This window comes from Brassica oleracea, chromosome C5 (genome assembly GCF_000695525.1).
Source record: "Brassica oleracea var. oleracea cultivar TO1000 chromosome C5, BOL, whole genome shotgun sequence".
Classification (NCBI taxonomy): Eukaryota; Viridiplantae; Streptophyta; class Magnoliopsida; order Brassicales; family Brassicaceae; genus Brassica; species Brassica oleracea.
The window spans coordinates 43,945,623-43,960,301 of record NC_027752.1 but is presented as its reverse complement, the minus strand read 5'-3'; the positions used below and the strand labels follow the sequence as shown (position 1 = coordinate 43,960,301).

The 14,679-nt window shown below is 37.0% G+C and overlaps 3 protein-coding genes across 4 annotated transcripts; all 3 read right to left on the bottom strand.

Moving 5' to 3' along the window:
* Positions 1–6,561: 6,561 nt before the first annotated feature.
* LOC106343498 (glutamic acid-rich protein-like) lies at positions 6,562–9,574 on the bottom strand. Of its 2 annotated transcripts, none has more exons than XM_013782730.1 (4): positions 9,458–9,574; positions 8,658–8,958; positions 7,944–8,568; positions 6,562–7,859 (listed from the first exon to the last, which is right to left on the bottom strand). In XM_013782730.1, the coding sequence occupies exons 2-4, from the start codon at positions 8,736–8,738 to the stop codon at positions 7,378–7,380; spliced, it is 1,188 nt and encodes a 395-aa protein (XP_013638184.1). In that variant the 5' UTR covers positions 8,739–8,958; positions 9,458–9,574; the 3' UTR covers positions 6,562–7,377. The 2 variants fall into 2 exon arrangements, with proteins under 2 accessions (XP_013638184.1, XP_013638183.1); XM_013782729.1 differs by lacking the exon at positions 9,458–9,574 and adding an exon at positions 9,044–9,451.
* Positions 9,575–10,460: 886 nt separating this feature from the next.
* Positions 10,461–11,306, bottom strand: LOC106292400 (putative F-box protein At1g26515). The gene has a single exon (XM_013727989.1). The coding sequence runs from the start codon at positions 11,304–11,306 to the stop codon at positions 10,461–10,463; it is 846 nt and encodes a 281-aa protein (XP_013583443.1).
* A 142-nt stretch (positions 11,307–11,448) lies between these two features.
* LOC106292586 (translation initiation factor eIF-2B subunit beta) lies at positions 11,449–14,307 on the bottom strand. The gene is made up of 10 exons (XM_013728200.1): positions 14,186–14,307; positions 13,985–14,055; positions 13,758–13,912; positions 13,390–13,680; positions 12,841–12,970; positions 12,662–12,769; positions 12,439–12,541; positions 12,229–12,354; positions 11,944–12,137; positions 11,449–11,829 (listed from the first exon to the last, which is right to left on the bottom strand). Exons 2-10 carry the CDS (start codon positions 14,035–14,037, stop codon positions 11,757–11,759), a joined length of 1,233 nt encoding a protein of 410 aa, XP_013583654.1. The 5' UTR covers positions 14,038–14,055; positions 14,186–14,307; the 3' UTR covers positions 11,449–11,756.
* Positions 14,308–14,679: the final 372 nt, after the last annotated feature.

Here is a 14,679-nt window from a genome sequence, read left to right as displayed (position 1 = left end):
TTCTTTCGCATTCATTGTGAAACACGAGGAAAGATTAGATGGGTGAAGCAAAACGATGAGAGTAGTGGGGGGTTTTCTGCATGTGTTATGAACGTGTTATATGACAGAGAAAGAAACAAATTCGGTAACTAAATAACAAAAAATAAAACCTAAGGCATAATTAACGGAGGATTTAAGTGGGTTTCTTAGTGTTGGGTCCCATTATTTTTGCAAAAATCGGTTCTTAGAAGTGTGAAATAAGGACTGATCTTCGAAGGGTTTTTGCACTGTTCACGGGCTCCACCGACACGTGGCGGTCCGCGATTGTTTCGCTTTTTAATTTTTTCTTTTTAGACAAAAAAAAAAATTCTAAGAAACCGGTTCACGGTTTCAGCGTAATGACGGTCTAAGTCCAACAGCAATAGGAAATCATATATATTTGTCAATATCTGATCAATTTAATTAAATATAAAAAAACAAAATAAATAATCCTGAATTTAATTTCTTAATAGTAATTATTTTTCCTTTTTTCTTTAATTCAAGAAGTTTTCAGGCAAATCTCATAATCTTTTTAGACCAATAACAAGATCCGGTTATTAAATCCATCTGCAGCTGCTCAGCCTCAAGCGTGGAACCTCTTCCCGTAGGGCAGATGACTTTACCAGTAGAGTTATCAGCTTTGAGTGAATTTTTTTTTCTATAAGAATGTAAATCCCAACCTAGAAATTCAAGTCTTATAAGATATAAATGAAAAATGAAAAGCTCATAACAATAATGAAAAAGATGTTTCCACCTCTTTACCTGGAACCCAAGCATTGTAAATAGTCCCTCCCAGCGCAAATCGAATTCGGGTGGCGGAAGTTACAGCCGCAACCCCTTTGCCACCGCTCGTTCTGGTAAATGGCATTGGAATGTAAATATGATAAAATAATGAAATATAAATTATAAAGCTTTATCCCAATCATGTCTAGGTATCCAGAGCGTGAAAGTATATCCCATTCGATGAAGCAATCTATTAACAATAAAGATGAAGTTTTAATTACTTGGATTCCAAGATTAATAATTTTGACCAAGGGGAAATTATGTGTACAAGAGATGTATTAGTGGGTAAATTACAAGGTGTTGTTCATATTGGATACAGTTGCGCCGAAGGATACAACCCCAAGTCACTCATGAAGTCTATTGTACACTTTTACGAGTTCAAGCTTCAAGAGGATGACTCATCAGATAGCTGAGACACTATCACCTCTTTGTTGGTGGGGATGTGATCGTAATAGCCGAAGCAGGACATACTTTTATGATCTCTAGAGGATTGAGAAGTTTGGAAGCAGTACTGCTACTATTGCAGTTTTGGGTCTGTTTTCGAATGATAGTTCTGCAAGAGTAGCGTTTCTAGACAAGATCCACACTACAGCTGAAGGCAGATGCAAGCTCTCCATTTTGAGTGGGTTTTCTTGTTTGTTTGTTGTCTTTTGTTTTGTTCGGTATCATAATCACTTTGAAGTCTCAAAACAAAGGAAGTAATTCAATTTATTGGTTATTCATTCTTCTTCTATCTATGTTAGATGTGTTATTCTCTTTATATATAATAGATCTTGTGAGCCATTCTACGTACTACTATTTGAATTTTTTTTAGAAAATAGATAAATTTGGCATGTTATCAAGTTATTGAACATTTTTAAAATAATCATGTCGAAAATTTGGGGCTATGAATCTATGTATAATAGTTCTTTAAAGTTTAAGGTCAAACCGGATGCTTCATCCAGATATGCCTAAAACCAACCATGTTTAGATTAAACAAGCGAAACTGAAAAGAAAAAAAAAATTACATAAACATATATAGAAGCATGTAGTGATGCAGAAACTTCATACAACGAGGGAACTTGGTACGACTCTCTTGGGTAGTAACAAGCATGGAACAGTTGAGCAACACAAGATTATTAATTGATTATCACACGCTTATGCTCCAAAAAAATTGGAGAGGGAGATGTATAATGTCGATTTAAGGACTCATCAACTAGAAAGGTGAAGTTTCATCAAAATATTGTTGCATAGAAATAAATAAGATTTTGAAATCTAAAACCATTCTAAAGCTGTCATATTGTTTTTGGGTATTTTCTTTGAGAACATTCATATATGTATGTATGTATATTTTTTTGGAAACAAATGAAAAAATAATCTAAAAGGTTTACATAGGCGAATTTAAGTTTTGTAACGTAGTAACTAAGCTTGTATTCCTGTTATCACTATACAAGCATCTCATTTTATCAAATGTAACTCAATAGAATATAATATGTAAATGCAAGCCATAATGATGGCACCTACGCAATAATTTAATCAAAACCTAAACGAATACGACAAATACTATTTGAATGGGAATGTGGGATATATACATGTTTCTGAACTTATGTATTTCTAAAAGAAATGACTACATATTTGTAATAACAAGGAAAAAAATAATTCAAACATTTTTAGTGCATTTATGTGGTTTTCAAGTCTTGAGGAAACTAGACACGGTACGATCCAATTCAGCCCTATCATCGAAAATCTTCTTGGGAAAATCATTGTAGACATTATCATACACGACTGCATGGACTTCTCGATCATGTCCGTAGATGAAAATCGAAGTAGGATGATCCACCACAGACTGCCCTTGACAAAGTTCTTTGATTCTCATAGTCGTTCTCCACTTCAACGTATTTTTGAGCATCTTCAACGATTTCTTCACACTGAAATCCTTAGCACTTAGGAATTTCATTAAAATTACTTGACTTTTTTCTTCTTCGAGCAAGAAGATCTTCCACATCTCTTTTTCCAGTTCACCATTAGAATTCAAATGCCCCCGCACCAAAGGCATCAATTCTATAAGAGACTTCTTCTTTGAGACAGTTAGTTTTTCTATAACTTTTGGCTGCTGTGAGGCTGAGATTGTGTTGTCCAAACCTGTAACCCTATGATGCTGCTGAAACTCTTCTATCTGAGATTGAGTCTGTCTCGTATGAGGCAAGTCTATAGCACCCGTCAGGTTTTTTATCATCATAAAAGAGAGATAGAACTAGGCTCACTGTCTCTGGCACATTTGGCTCATTATTTACTGACTCCTGTAATATTTCCAAAAATTCAGCATAAAAAGAGCCACTTTCTGGGGAGTAATACAACTATAAAATACGGTTCAGAGTCCGAGCATTTGTCTCCCTGACGTCCTTATTCTCGTCCTTGATTGCGGGAAGTAAAAACCTCAACAAGCTAGTAACATGCGGGGAAAGCTTGTTGATTGTTGAGCCATCCAAAATCGATTCAAAAGCACTAATAGCAGCCTCCCGGTGTCGCCAGCTCCCAATCTCCAATATGTTCTCAAGAATAAATGGAATTGCAATATGTACTATTTCATCTCCACCCGTTCTGCTAACGAGGCAAAGGCATTTCCTTGCAGTCATAGATATGCGCAAGACATCACCAGAATGATCTTTACCCTCTTCAGGCTTCCTCAGTTTTCCTAGCAACATGGGAATTAAGTGGGGAATAGCCTTCTTAATGAATTGGGGAGAGGATGAGTCACCATTATCAGGACTTTCATCCTGACAGTGTATCTCAAAATCACAGATGGAACTCCAGAACTCAATTGCTTGGAGGGGAAAGCTCTTTTCATCTTCACTTACCAAGTCTTTCCTTGTATTCCTCAGAAAGTTTGTGGTACTTTAACGCAATGGACACAAGGCATTCGAAAGCAGCTTGCCGGATCTCTGCCTTCTCGGAAAATGCCCTCTCGCATACCACATTGATGATGTGAGTGCTGTCCACTTCATTATCAAACTTCCTCCTAAAAAGTCCAGAGAATCAAACAATGCATTTGTTGTTGTAACACTTACTTCTGCAGTATTTTCAGACTGGTTCATGCCCTGCAAAATTACTGCAAGGACAGAATCCACTTCATCTTGCTTGAGATGTTGAAATGTCTCTGCACAGACATAGCCTAGAGTTACTAAAGTTGACTGCTTTAAGTGTGGGAGACTGCCATCCTGGGTCATATTGTTAACCAGTGATTCAACAAGTTCAGGCCAATTCTTCTGAGGAATTTCAACAGAGGCTATACCATTGCAATAGCCTGAGCGGAAGTATGCCTTGCCTCTAGGAGAGATGAACCGAGAGTTTCCAGTAACAGTTCCTTGATCTGGGATTTAAGAGCAACGTCAGGTTCAACTGCAAGCCATTCTCTCACTAAATCATCCTTTTTGATACCAGCATCTAGAGAATTCTTCAGCAGTCTACCAGCTAGTTGACGGGAATCAGCAGGTTGGTGATCCTTACCGAGCTGCAAAAACTGTTGCAAGTGTTTTTTTCTTGCAATCGCACCAGAGTCTTCTCCAGCTTGGTACGCACACTTGATTGGGAATCTAGGAATAGCTGCATGGTTTTCATTTATTTCCTCTATCCTTGAGGAAAGATTGTGTTGTTTGGAAGTATAGTATGGAGGTTTTTAAGCCAAAGTTCGTCACTCGCAATACCTGGTCCCTCATTCGTTCTTCTTCCCCGACGGTGAATTGGCATGAAAGTATTTGGTTCTCGTACGCAACACCGAAGTACGCTTTCAAGGTGTGGCTTGCCATGCACAACAGATTTACCACAGGTGATAGAATGCTTGTCTGGAACGCCAATATTGATGCAAGCTGCACCCTGTGTTGTCAGCATCTAGAAACCAGGCACCATCTTTTTTCGAGTGTAGCTACTCGCAGGAGGTCTGGACGAATCTTCTTCGACAGTTGCTTCTCTCCCGCTTTACCTACAAATGACAAGACATCATGGTGCTACTTGCAGATCGATCTCAAACAACACTGAAGCTCTTCCTTCTGCGTTACAGTTTCCAAGTCACACTCTATTCCATCCGGAGAGAAAGAAACAACCATAGACATGGCTCTCAACCGATTCTAGCAAGTCAGCTAATTAAACTGATTGACAGACAGATTCACAATAAATGTCTGTTAATAATATCAAAGAGGATCTGACACCATATCTGACACCACGAGGGTGTCCTTCAAATTTGAATTCTCCACACGTTAATTGTTTCACCAAGTGCTCTGTTTTCTATAATCATGTTCTGTTTCTAGTAGCTAAGGCTATAACAAATACTTTTTCTGAAAAAAAAAATACTTTTTCTGAATAAATTTTACATATTACTCAAAAAAAGAAAGAGACTGTGTTGTTTATGAGAGAGGAAAAAAGGTCGATCCTTTTCGCTTCAGCTGACACGACAAAAATAACAATAAACAAACATTTTTCAAAAAATTGCACATTTCATCCGCAACAAAACAAATTACACGTACGCATTTTATTCGGCCTTAAAGACCTGAACTAAAACGATCCAATAAAGATTTGGTTCAGAGCGGATACAGATCATGTCATTTTTACCCCCATTAAGTCTCATAATGAAAGATTTGTGGGTTTTAACCTAGACCTGAAAAGGTAAAAAATGGATCAAAATTTTACATTTTTGCCTAATATCTAATTCAGGTATATGACTTTGGATGTAAATGCTGGTATAAGGTAAAATCGACCCAGATCACCTTAAACTATATTCAAAATTTATAAAATAGATCAAAAAATTATCAAGTAACCGAGCCAAAATATATGAAAATGATCCAAAAAAATATTCAAAACACCAAAATTTACAAAAAAACTAACCTAGAAACATAAAAATTCAAAAAATACCCAAAAGATCCAAAATATTTCCAAGAAATCGACATGAAAACATGAAAAATACCTAAAAATAATTCATAAGACCCAAAAATCAAACCAAAACCGTTTATATTTGAATATTGTGGTTTTTTACATGTATAGAAATTATCTATCTAAACCGACCAGATCCGAGAAGACCCGATCCGGAATCAACATGAAATTTTCTAAGTATATCCAGTTAGATTCAAATGTATAAAGTCAAAGGACCTGAACCGAAAAAATCCAACCCAGTCCGACTAAAAAATCCAAACTTAAAACAAACCAACATAAACGGTTTTTTTTTTCTTTTTTATCTTCTCCAATGGAATGTGCTTAGAATTCCCAGAGCCAGTCCTAAAAAAAATTAGGAGTCCTATTGTTAATTTTATTTTAACAAAGATATAGTTTGAAATTATTTATTATTTTCAAAGAAAATTTTAGATTATTGATAGGAGAATTCTAATATTACCCCAATCGTTTTTTTATATATTAAGTTTATTATGAAAAATTAAACTAACCCTCCTAAATTATTTAACAATCATTTATAAAATAATTATAAAAGTTTACAAATTCAACCACTCCCTAAATAATAAATCATAAACTCAAATATTATAATATTATTATAATATTATTGGTTGGAGATAATATTAAAAATAATACTTTATGGTATTTTAAATAATTCCTCATGATTAACTTTTATGGCATTATGAAAAAAAAATCATTTTATTATTATTATTATTATTATTTTATTCATCATAATAGCAAAAATCTATTAAATTTCTATATACTAATCTTTTAACTTTGGATCTTTTGTTTTACATTTACATTTATATTTTATATATAATTATATGAATATTTATATATGTATGTAAATAAATGATTTTAGAAAAATTGAAGGCTCCACAAAAGAGGATAACCCACAAGTTGGACCGTTTGCACGATTTTATCCCACGCGTCCAACTTCTTCAACTAGACTCTTTGCATCACTCTTCTTTATGTAGCTTTAAGCCATTTGCATCTTCTCCTTCTTCTTTGTCACTCTTCCTGCAGTACTCTGTTTCTACTTCAGAACACTGTACTCTGACCTTATCAATTCTCCCCCCTCTATACTCACTGTGTCCTCAAGGAATAAACGAGAAAACTGATATGTGAAACCATTCCAAAACTGTCATGTTGCTTTTCGGGTGCTTTCTATAAACTGATATTTGAAACCATTCCTATCTGCTATGACTTGGTGATTACAAACAACCAAGAGTTTACTAGAATTTATGACTGCTTCCATGATCCAGCTGACAGGTTTCTTCTGCAGTGCTATCACTGCCTCCATACTTATCATTGCTGGAATTCTCAAACCATTGAGTAAGCTCCTCTTATCACACTTTACCAGTACTTGAGACCTCAAAGTCTTAGACATGACTTCTTGTTACTCCAGTGCGTGCGACCACTGTGATTTCATCATGACTATAACACCACCATGATGTTCCTGTAACCCAACTGCTTGACCAAGAGTTGGTCCACCAGGATCAAAGTATCGTTTTGCCTCCAGCATTAACTCCAAACATCAGACAATTCACACTTCCACTTGATTCCATATAATCCTTTGACCTTTAGATTTTGATCAGCGGATCGCTTCATCTGTTTCTTCCACCCATATAAAGATTTTCTAACTACTTCTCTAATCTACCACTAGAATGGAACAACATATGGAAGAGCTACAGTATCAGTAGATTCTATTCTAAGAGCCTGGCTCCAGACTTGCAGAGTCTCATCCAACGAAGTAGTAGAATCTGTTTTTGGCCTCTTTGATAAGCTCACACCAGACTGACCAAATAGCCACTCTTGTTCTTCATTTCCATCAAACTCATGCAATTCCTCCCTTTTGGGTACACTCAGTATCTGATCCAAATACTTCAAGTCCGAGTGAGGCCGCTTTTTCGCTGATGCCTCACCGTTTTCTTTCACATCCACAGAAGAAAGGCTTTTGTGTTCTTGAGAATCAATGAAACCGTTTACTCTATGCTCATTGACCTCTGGATTACACACTGTTTCTTGCAACTCAGTAACAAGCTTCGGAGGAGTTTGATATGCTCCCAAGTTTCTTCCGTTCTCTACGGATGACACTGGTGAAGCAACTGGCCTGTGTATCTTGTTTAGCCTAGATCCATTCTCTGACATAACAATTAAACAACCAGCTAAGAGACAAACAATAGTAGAATAATTAATCAACATTATTCACATTAAGAATGACTCACCATATAAGAATCCATTCCTCTCATGATCCTTCCGTTTGCCAATATTCCCATTATCTACATCTCTTTCTTTTAACATAGAACCTCCTTCTACATATTTGTGTTTCTGTTCTTTGTTCTCTTGACTACTACTATGTGTTGTGTACTTCGGTTCACTTTTCTTTATCTCTTCACTATCCAGTGACTTATTATCACCCTTCGTCACACTTTCCTTGAGGTGATTCAGCTCTTGTAGCTCTTTTTTCCCCACTGGTTGAACCATAATCTCAGTTCCTTTCGGATCTCTCCAAGAGGATACTCGACCAACCACATTTTCAGACCTTTTATCCATGGCAAAGTTCTCTCTAACTCCACAGGGAAAACTACTCTTCCCCACACTTTGACTCTCTCTAGCTTCTTCTTCTTCATTGCTAATCCTTCTTGCCAAGTCCTGTACAAACTTAACCTCTTCGTTACCATTATTCTGCACGGTGTTGGGCAGAACACCAACAGCATTTTTGTCTCTCTTTTCTCTGTCTTTCCTATCGCTATGTTTCTCTTTTCTCTCCTTCCCTTCCTTATATCTATCTTTGCTTGTTTCTATATCCTTCTTCTCCTTTTTGTGCTTCTTTTCCTTCTTCTGCTTTTCCTGCAGATTCACTCCAAATACGATTACGACCTTAGAAAGATCACTATCATTATTTTCAAAGGAGAGCAGTAAGATTCTATGAGTTCAACCTTTATTAAAGAGTCTGCCTCCTCGGTTCTAATCTTCTTCTTCTCATATCCTGGTGGTGGAAACGGGAAGCAACGAGACATTGGCACTTTTATCCCCTCTCTCAAGTTTTCTTAAAGTGGTATATACTTTAAACCACTCTTGTTACTTTCTAAATCCTTTATCCCAATAGCACCTGACCAGATCAGAGACTGTGATCCAGCCCACCATATAAAAAAAATTCTCACTTTAAAAGCTCTCAAACTTTCTTTACCATCACCCAATAGCCACTTCACAGATCCTATATACTCTATGAAGTGGAACCTGCCAAGAAACCGATTTCATTTCAAGAGTAAAGCTCCGATTAAGATATGAGCAAGCTCAAAGCACGTTATAGGCAGCCGACAACCTCTTTCCGACAGAATGTGAATCAAATTCCGACAGATTTCAATTATGCAATTGGCGCAATAGGAAGTGAGAAAAACGACATTTTTAGGGAAATTCAGATAGAAACAAATCGTAAATTAGCTCTCTCTCTCTCTCTCTCTCTCTCTCTCAAGTAACAATCGGATCAAAATTTTGCCAAAAACAACGAAATTTCACTCAAAAGGCTTTTGCAGCTAAACTAGAGAATCAACGGTGTTCTTTGGAACAGTTTTGTTTTCGAAAATTGAAAATCATAAAAACAAGAGAGAAAGGGAGATTGGAAGATCTTGGGGGAGGAGAGAGAAGGTGAAATACACCGAAGAAAGTGAGAGATATCTCTCTCTATAAATCTCCATGCAACAAGGTGAGTATGTATACTATCTATATATATATATACCTTCTCTTTCTGTGTATAATGTTTGTGTCTCTCTTTTTTTTCTTTTTTGAATGTCGGGTTTACTTGTATATTTGGGTTTGTTCTTCAACAAGACGAAAGAATCTCTCTCTCTAGAGAACCCCGACAAAGATAACAAGAAACTTCGGTCTGAAGATGGCTAAATGGTATTTATAACGAGAGGAAAACAAGAAAGGCCTTTTCAGGCTTTTTAAAGAAATTATTTGGGCCAAGCCCATTATCAATTACCATAGGCCCTTCGCTTAAGACATGATCAATTGGGGTTTTTTAGGAGTGGGATTCTTAAACCAGTTCTTAACTTTGAAAAAGAAAATACGGCTAAGAATCGATTCTTAAATACTAAGCAAGTACAATTTTGATTTAGACAGCACTTCAAGTCCTTCCTTATTTAAGATGCTACTGCTAACTTTTCTAATACATCCTTAAACCCCCTATATAAAATCTAATCAAGTAATCAAGCCATGGTAGAATGCTTCTATAGCTACTTTGCCATGCTAGTTTATCAAAGTTCTAGAACCCTTGTCATATTGAAAATGCAAAGCTTTCATGCATTTACTCAGATACTATCTAGCAAATTAAGATATCAAATTCTCATCAGACACATTGCTGTGTCGTGCTCGCAACAACATGGCGAGTTTAATAGAATAATAATAATACTATCTATAGGAAAAAAGAAAATGAATGTCACCAAAATAGAATAACTAACATGTTTAGATAAGAGTACATAAACTATAGCTAAGCTTAAATAATAACTCTCCCTAGCTAAGCTTAAATCAGCATGAGACTCTCTACGTAACCCACAAAATAATTTGATTCATGAAACTCAACTTTCTTTACATCAACTTCAACCTTCTTCTTCTTAAAACTGGCTCCCTTGAAATCGTGGTGGACAATAGTAGCCTCACTTGTGTAATGGCTAGGTGCAAAAATAATATCACCCATATGATTAATAACACATTTCGTACGTAAATTAAGCTGGGGAAGATTATTGAAAGACTTCGCTTTGTAATCCTGTTTTCCTTACTTTGCCATGGTAGTTTATCAAAGTTCTAGAACTGTAGGCACGTAAAAGCAAAGCTTCCATTTCCTCATATACTCTAGCAAAGATATAAAACTTCTCAGAGCTCAAATCGAATTTCATCAGACACATCAATCCTGTGTCTGTGCTCGCAATGTAGTACACAAACCCATCAATACACAGACAGTTAGACCAATCCGTGTGAGGAATTCCACAATCGATAAGTCTCCATTTTTTAGGTTTAGCCCCTAATGTGAATACATGATAGCGATTAAACTGCGGTGTTGCGTGCCTTTCAAGATTTTGGGTGATCCACAATACTTTGTACTGATTATTGACAGGATCATATCCGAAAAAGCGTCTGCGTATACTTTCTCCACTAGCGGCAAGCTTTGGTAAAGATATGGTCTTTCCGGTGCAAGGGTTGCATATGATATCACCAATGTTTATCAGACCATTAACGTAATAAATAGGATACGCGGCTTGACGGAGAGGAAAAGTTATTTTGGATAGAAAAGTGGTTGATATAGATGTTGATGACAACGACATAGAGGATGAAGAGAAGAAGCTGACACTTAGGTGTCCTGTTTGGTCACAGTTTTCGTTTAAAACGAGTAGGAAACGCAAAGGATGAATCAAAGATCGTAATCTGATGAAACTCTTGCTGCTGATGATTTCTTGCCATGATTTAGATACAAGCATAAACCTAACTAGGGATTTTGAAGGCAACCGGCTAAGAATCTCGATCTGCAGATCCAAAGGAACAACAACATTGGTTCCCTTGTTGCAAAGACGGAGACTTCCTTGGATCATGGTCGTAAACCCTAGTTCTCTCTCTCTCTCTACATCTTTCTTCCCTCTTGATATTATTGTTTTAATAGAGACACAGCAAGGCGGCAGTAGTATGGTTAATGGGCTTCCCACTTTTATTTGGCTCAGTTTGCGGTCTAAAAAATCAAATTAAAAATAATAGAAACTGGACCGAGCCGAACCAATGCATCGCCTCACAATCTTAAACCTTGGAACCCTTATAACTGGCAAAAAAAAAAATACAAAAGACACGAAAGCAAAAAAAAAGAAGACACTTGCCTGACAAATATGAAAGACGCAGAAGATGTTCTCTTTCTATTTCCCTTTCACAAGCATTGAGCATCCGCTTTGCGCAATGTACATATATATCCTCCAATTGTGAATTGACCAACCAAGTAAGCGTTTGTGTGGTCATCAAATAACCCAAAAAAAAACTAAGTCCTTAACAGCTCTCTACATCACCAAATCATCAGCAGAGTAGTAGTCGGCAATAAGACGGTACATGTAAGATGGGTTGTGTCCTCCCCTGTAACCAAAATCAGAACCACCATCATCAGCTTCACAACCAAAACATATATAGTAATGCCATCAAAATTTACTAATCTAGAAGAAAGAAAAGATATATAAATATGAGACTTACGTATCGGTTATGAATAGACTAACAAGGCTTGGTGGGACGTAATCGAATGTAGGGTTGACAACTTGAAGAAGGGGAGACCCGGAACCTGCTCCGAAGTCCAGGCAATCAGAGAATTCACCAAAATCCAACAGTTCAGAAGGAGATCTCAGCTCGTTTAGTAATACCTCCGGATTGTGAGGATAGAGTGGACATAGCTGTATATTATATACATAAGCCTTAAGTCAATTTTTCAGGTTTATGAGAGCAATCACTGATTTGAACACAGTATTCAACTTGGAACCATACCTTGTGACTACCGGCTAGAACCACAAATGGGACTGCGTGCTTTTTTGCTGCCAAGGCAGCCATGTTGACTCCAACAGGTCCTATAACCCCACCATTGGCCATTACTGCATGTGCTCCAATTATAACCTGTCCATTATCACACATCATTTGAGATCTATTTTTAAAAGCCAAGGGGCATTAAAATACAGAACTGCAGGACTAAAAATGTACCATATTCACTCGAGATATCATAGCAAACACTGCAGAGTCGGTGATCACAGTGGTCTGCAGACCTCTTGCTACCAATTCTTTCGCTAAGAGATGGCCCTGATACCTAAAAGTAGAATAAGAGTAGAATTGGAACTTGGAAGAAAGGCAATAAAAACGATACAGCGGATTTATATGGACACCAACAATGGTAATTATGAAACGTAGGAAAAAGGAGACACCAAACCTTGGAGCACCTTCGGCAACAAATACACGGAATGATCTCTTTTTCTCCTTTGCAGCACACAGAAACTCAAGTACTGTTCTTGAGCTACCCAGGGTTAAAATCACCTCACTGATAAAAAACGAGCATTCAGGTCTATTGCAAGTTACAGATAATAAAATGGAACAGAGACAAAAAGGTACTTTTGATGTATATGCTCTATAGCTTGCTCAGCGATCTGCTCATGACAACCGGAAATCTCGAGGATCAGGTGATTGACTCCTTCTATAACATCATGCTTCAGCTTCCGAGTTATTGAACTTTTATCCGCAGCTAAAAGAAGTACATTAACCACATTAATATCAACAAGTAATGAAAATATTCTAGCTACCAAACACAACATTGGCCATTGATTCATCAAAATAATTTCAAACAAAGCGAGATGAACCCCCTAAAACCAGACTGTAAAAACAGAAATTGAATCTTTTGTTTCCCTCTGTAACTCAGCAACACAAATTCACAGAGAAATCCAGCAATAGAACTACCAGAATCATAACGCTTTCTACAGTTCCTAAACTTTCCCAAGCCTAAAACTCCTATTTACACTCAAATTAAAGTCCCCGTCTTAGACAGTTCCAAAACAAAACCATAAGCATCGAGGCCATATCTAAACCAGGCAACATAAAGTTCTACAGATAAAAAGAATAACACTTGTAAAGAAGAGACACAGCCATGGAGAAAGGTACACTTACTTTTGCTTTCGGAATCAGCACCGGACGAAGAAGTGTACGGAACAGCCGCAGACTCAGGAGTCCCCTCGAGAAGCGTTTGCAAAGACGGAGGGCGTAGCGTACTCCTAGCTGCAGCTGCAGCAACCGCCGCAGACATAGCAGAATACCCAACTCCTTTGCAGTTATCATCTTCACCATCGTCATCACTAGCGTCAAGCAAGTCCAAACCAGCCATAGCTGCCGTAGCTAAAGAGAGATCCTCCTCCCTTATTATATGCAAAACCCGCCTAACTACATTCCCCACCGCAAGCTCTACAGAAATCATCACATCCAACAAAAAAAAAATCATTCCTTTGATTGATTATAGAGAAGTTGAAATCACAACATACCAACAGGATTAGCAGCGACCAGTTGTTCACCGACGGCTTTCACAGCATCGATAAGAGCTGAAGCTTGGTTTGAGTGAGGCACCCGCTGCTGAGAGATCACTGACCTGAGTAGCTCAACGGTGCATTTGGCTGTAGCCTGTGAGCCTTCAATCTTACTGTATAATCCATATGATCAAATCAGAAACTCTCTAAACGAAAGGGTTTTACGAAATTACAGAAACGTATACCGTTTTCTGAGCTTGTTAACAAACTCCAACACCGTTGATTGTACGTCTGGCATCTTCCTTATCCAAAATCACTGAGAAAATTTGAAACCAGAGGCGTTAAGATTTCATAAACCCTAATCACGCGCGATTCGCGGAATGAGAGAGCCTAAATGCCTCCAAGGGGAAAGGAGAGGGAGATGAGAGATAAGGATGTATGCTTACCGGCGAATACGCGACGGTGGCGAACGATAAGGGAGCTGAAGTAGACAGAATATTCCGGCGAGAGAGAGAGAAACGGAATTGAAAAAGATGACCAGTTTGTTTACAATTCATTCACTCTAGTGAGAAGTGGGAGTTTGATAGGTCTAAAGCTGTGGGCCTTTTTGGGCTTTCATTTTATGGAATTATTTTATTATCTTGTACTCCTTCTGCTTCATTAAATTTTTGTTTGAAAATGATATCATTCAATGTATATCAACTAATAATGATTAACTGCAAATTTCCAAAAAAAATGTAATTACATTTATTAGATTTTTATTGGTGTAAAATTAAAGAAAAAGATAATCACAAAAAATTATGCATATATAAATGATATTTAATATTTTCTCCGTTTCATAATAGATGATGTTTTAGAAGATTTCTGTTGTTTCAAAATAGATGATATTTTGATATTTTTATGTTATTTTTAATTTTATTGAAAACTGTGTAATCAATTA

Coding starts and splice junctions, on each gene's coding strand:
- LOC106292586 (XM_013728200.1), bottom strand. CDS start 14,037: ATGCCAGACGTACAATCAACGGTGTTGGAGTTTGTTAACAAGCTCAGA. Junction 13,913..13,984: donor GTTAACAAGCTCAGAAAACG/GTATACGTTTCT, acceptor TGGATTATACAG/TAAGATTGAAGGCTCACAGG. Junction 11,830..11,943: donor AGTCTATTCATAACCGATAC/GTAAGTCTCATA, acceptor TTTTGGTTACAG/GGGAGGACACAACCCATCTT.
- LOC106343498 (XM_013782730.1), bottom strand. CDS start 8,738: ATGTCTCGTTGCTTCCCGTTTCCACCACCAGGATATGAGAAGAAGAAG. Junction 8,569..8,657: donor AGGCAGACTCTTTAATAAAG/GTTGAACTCATA, acceptor GTGAATCTGCAG/GAAAAGCAGAAGAAGGAAAA. Junction 7,860..7,943: donor GAGGAATGGATTCTTATATG/GTGAGTCATTCT, acceptor TTGTTATGTCAG/AGAATGGATCTAGGCTAAAC.
- LOC106292400 (XM_013727989.1), bottom strand. CDS start 11,306: ATGATCCAAGGAAGTCTCCGTCTTTGCAACAAGGGAACCAATGTTGTT.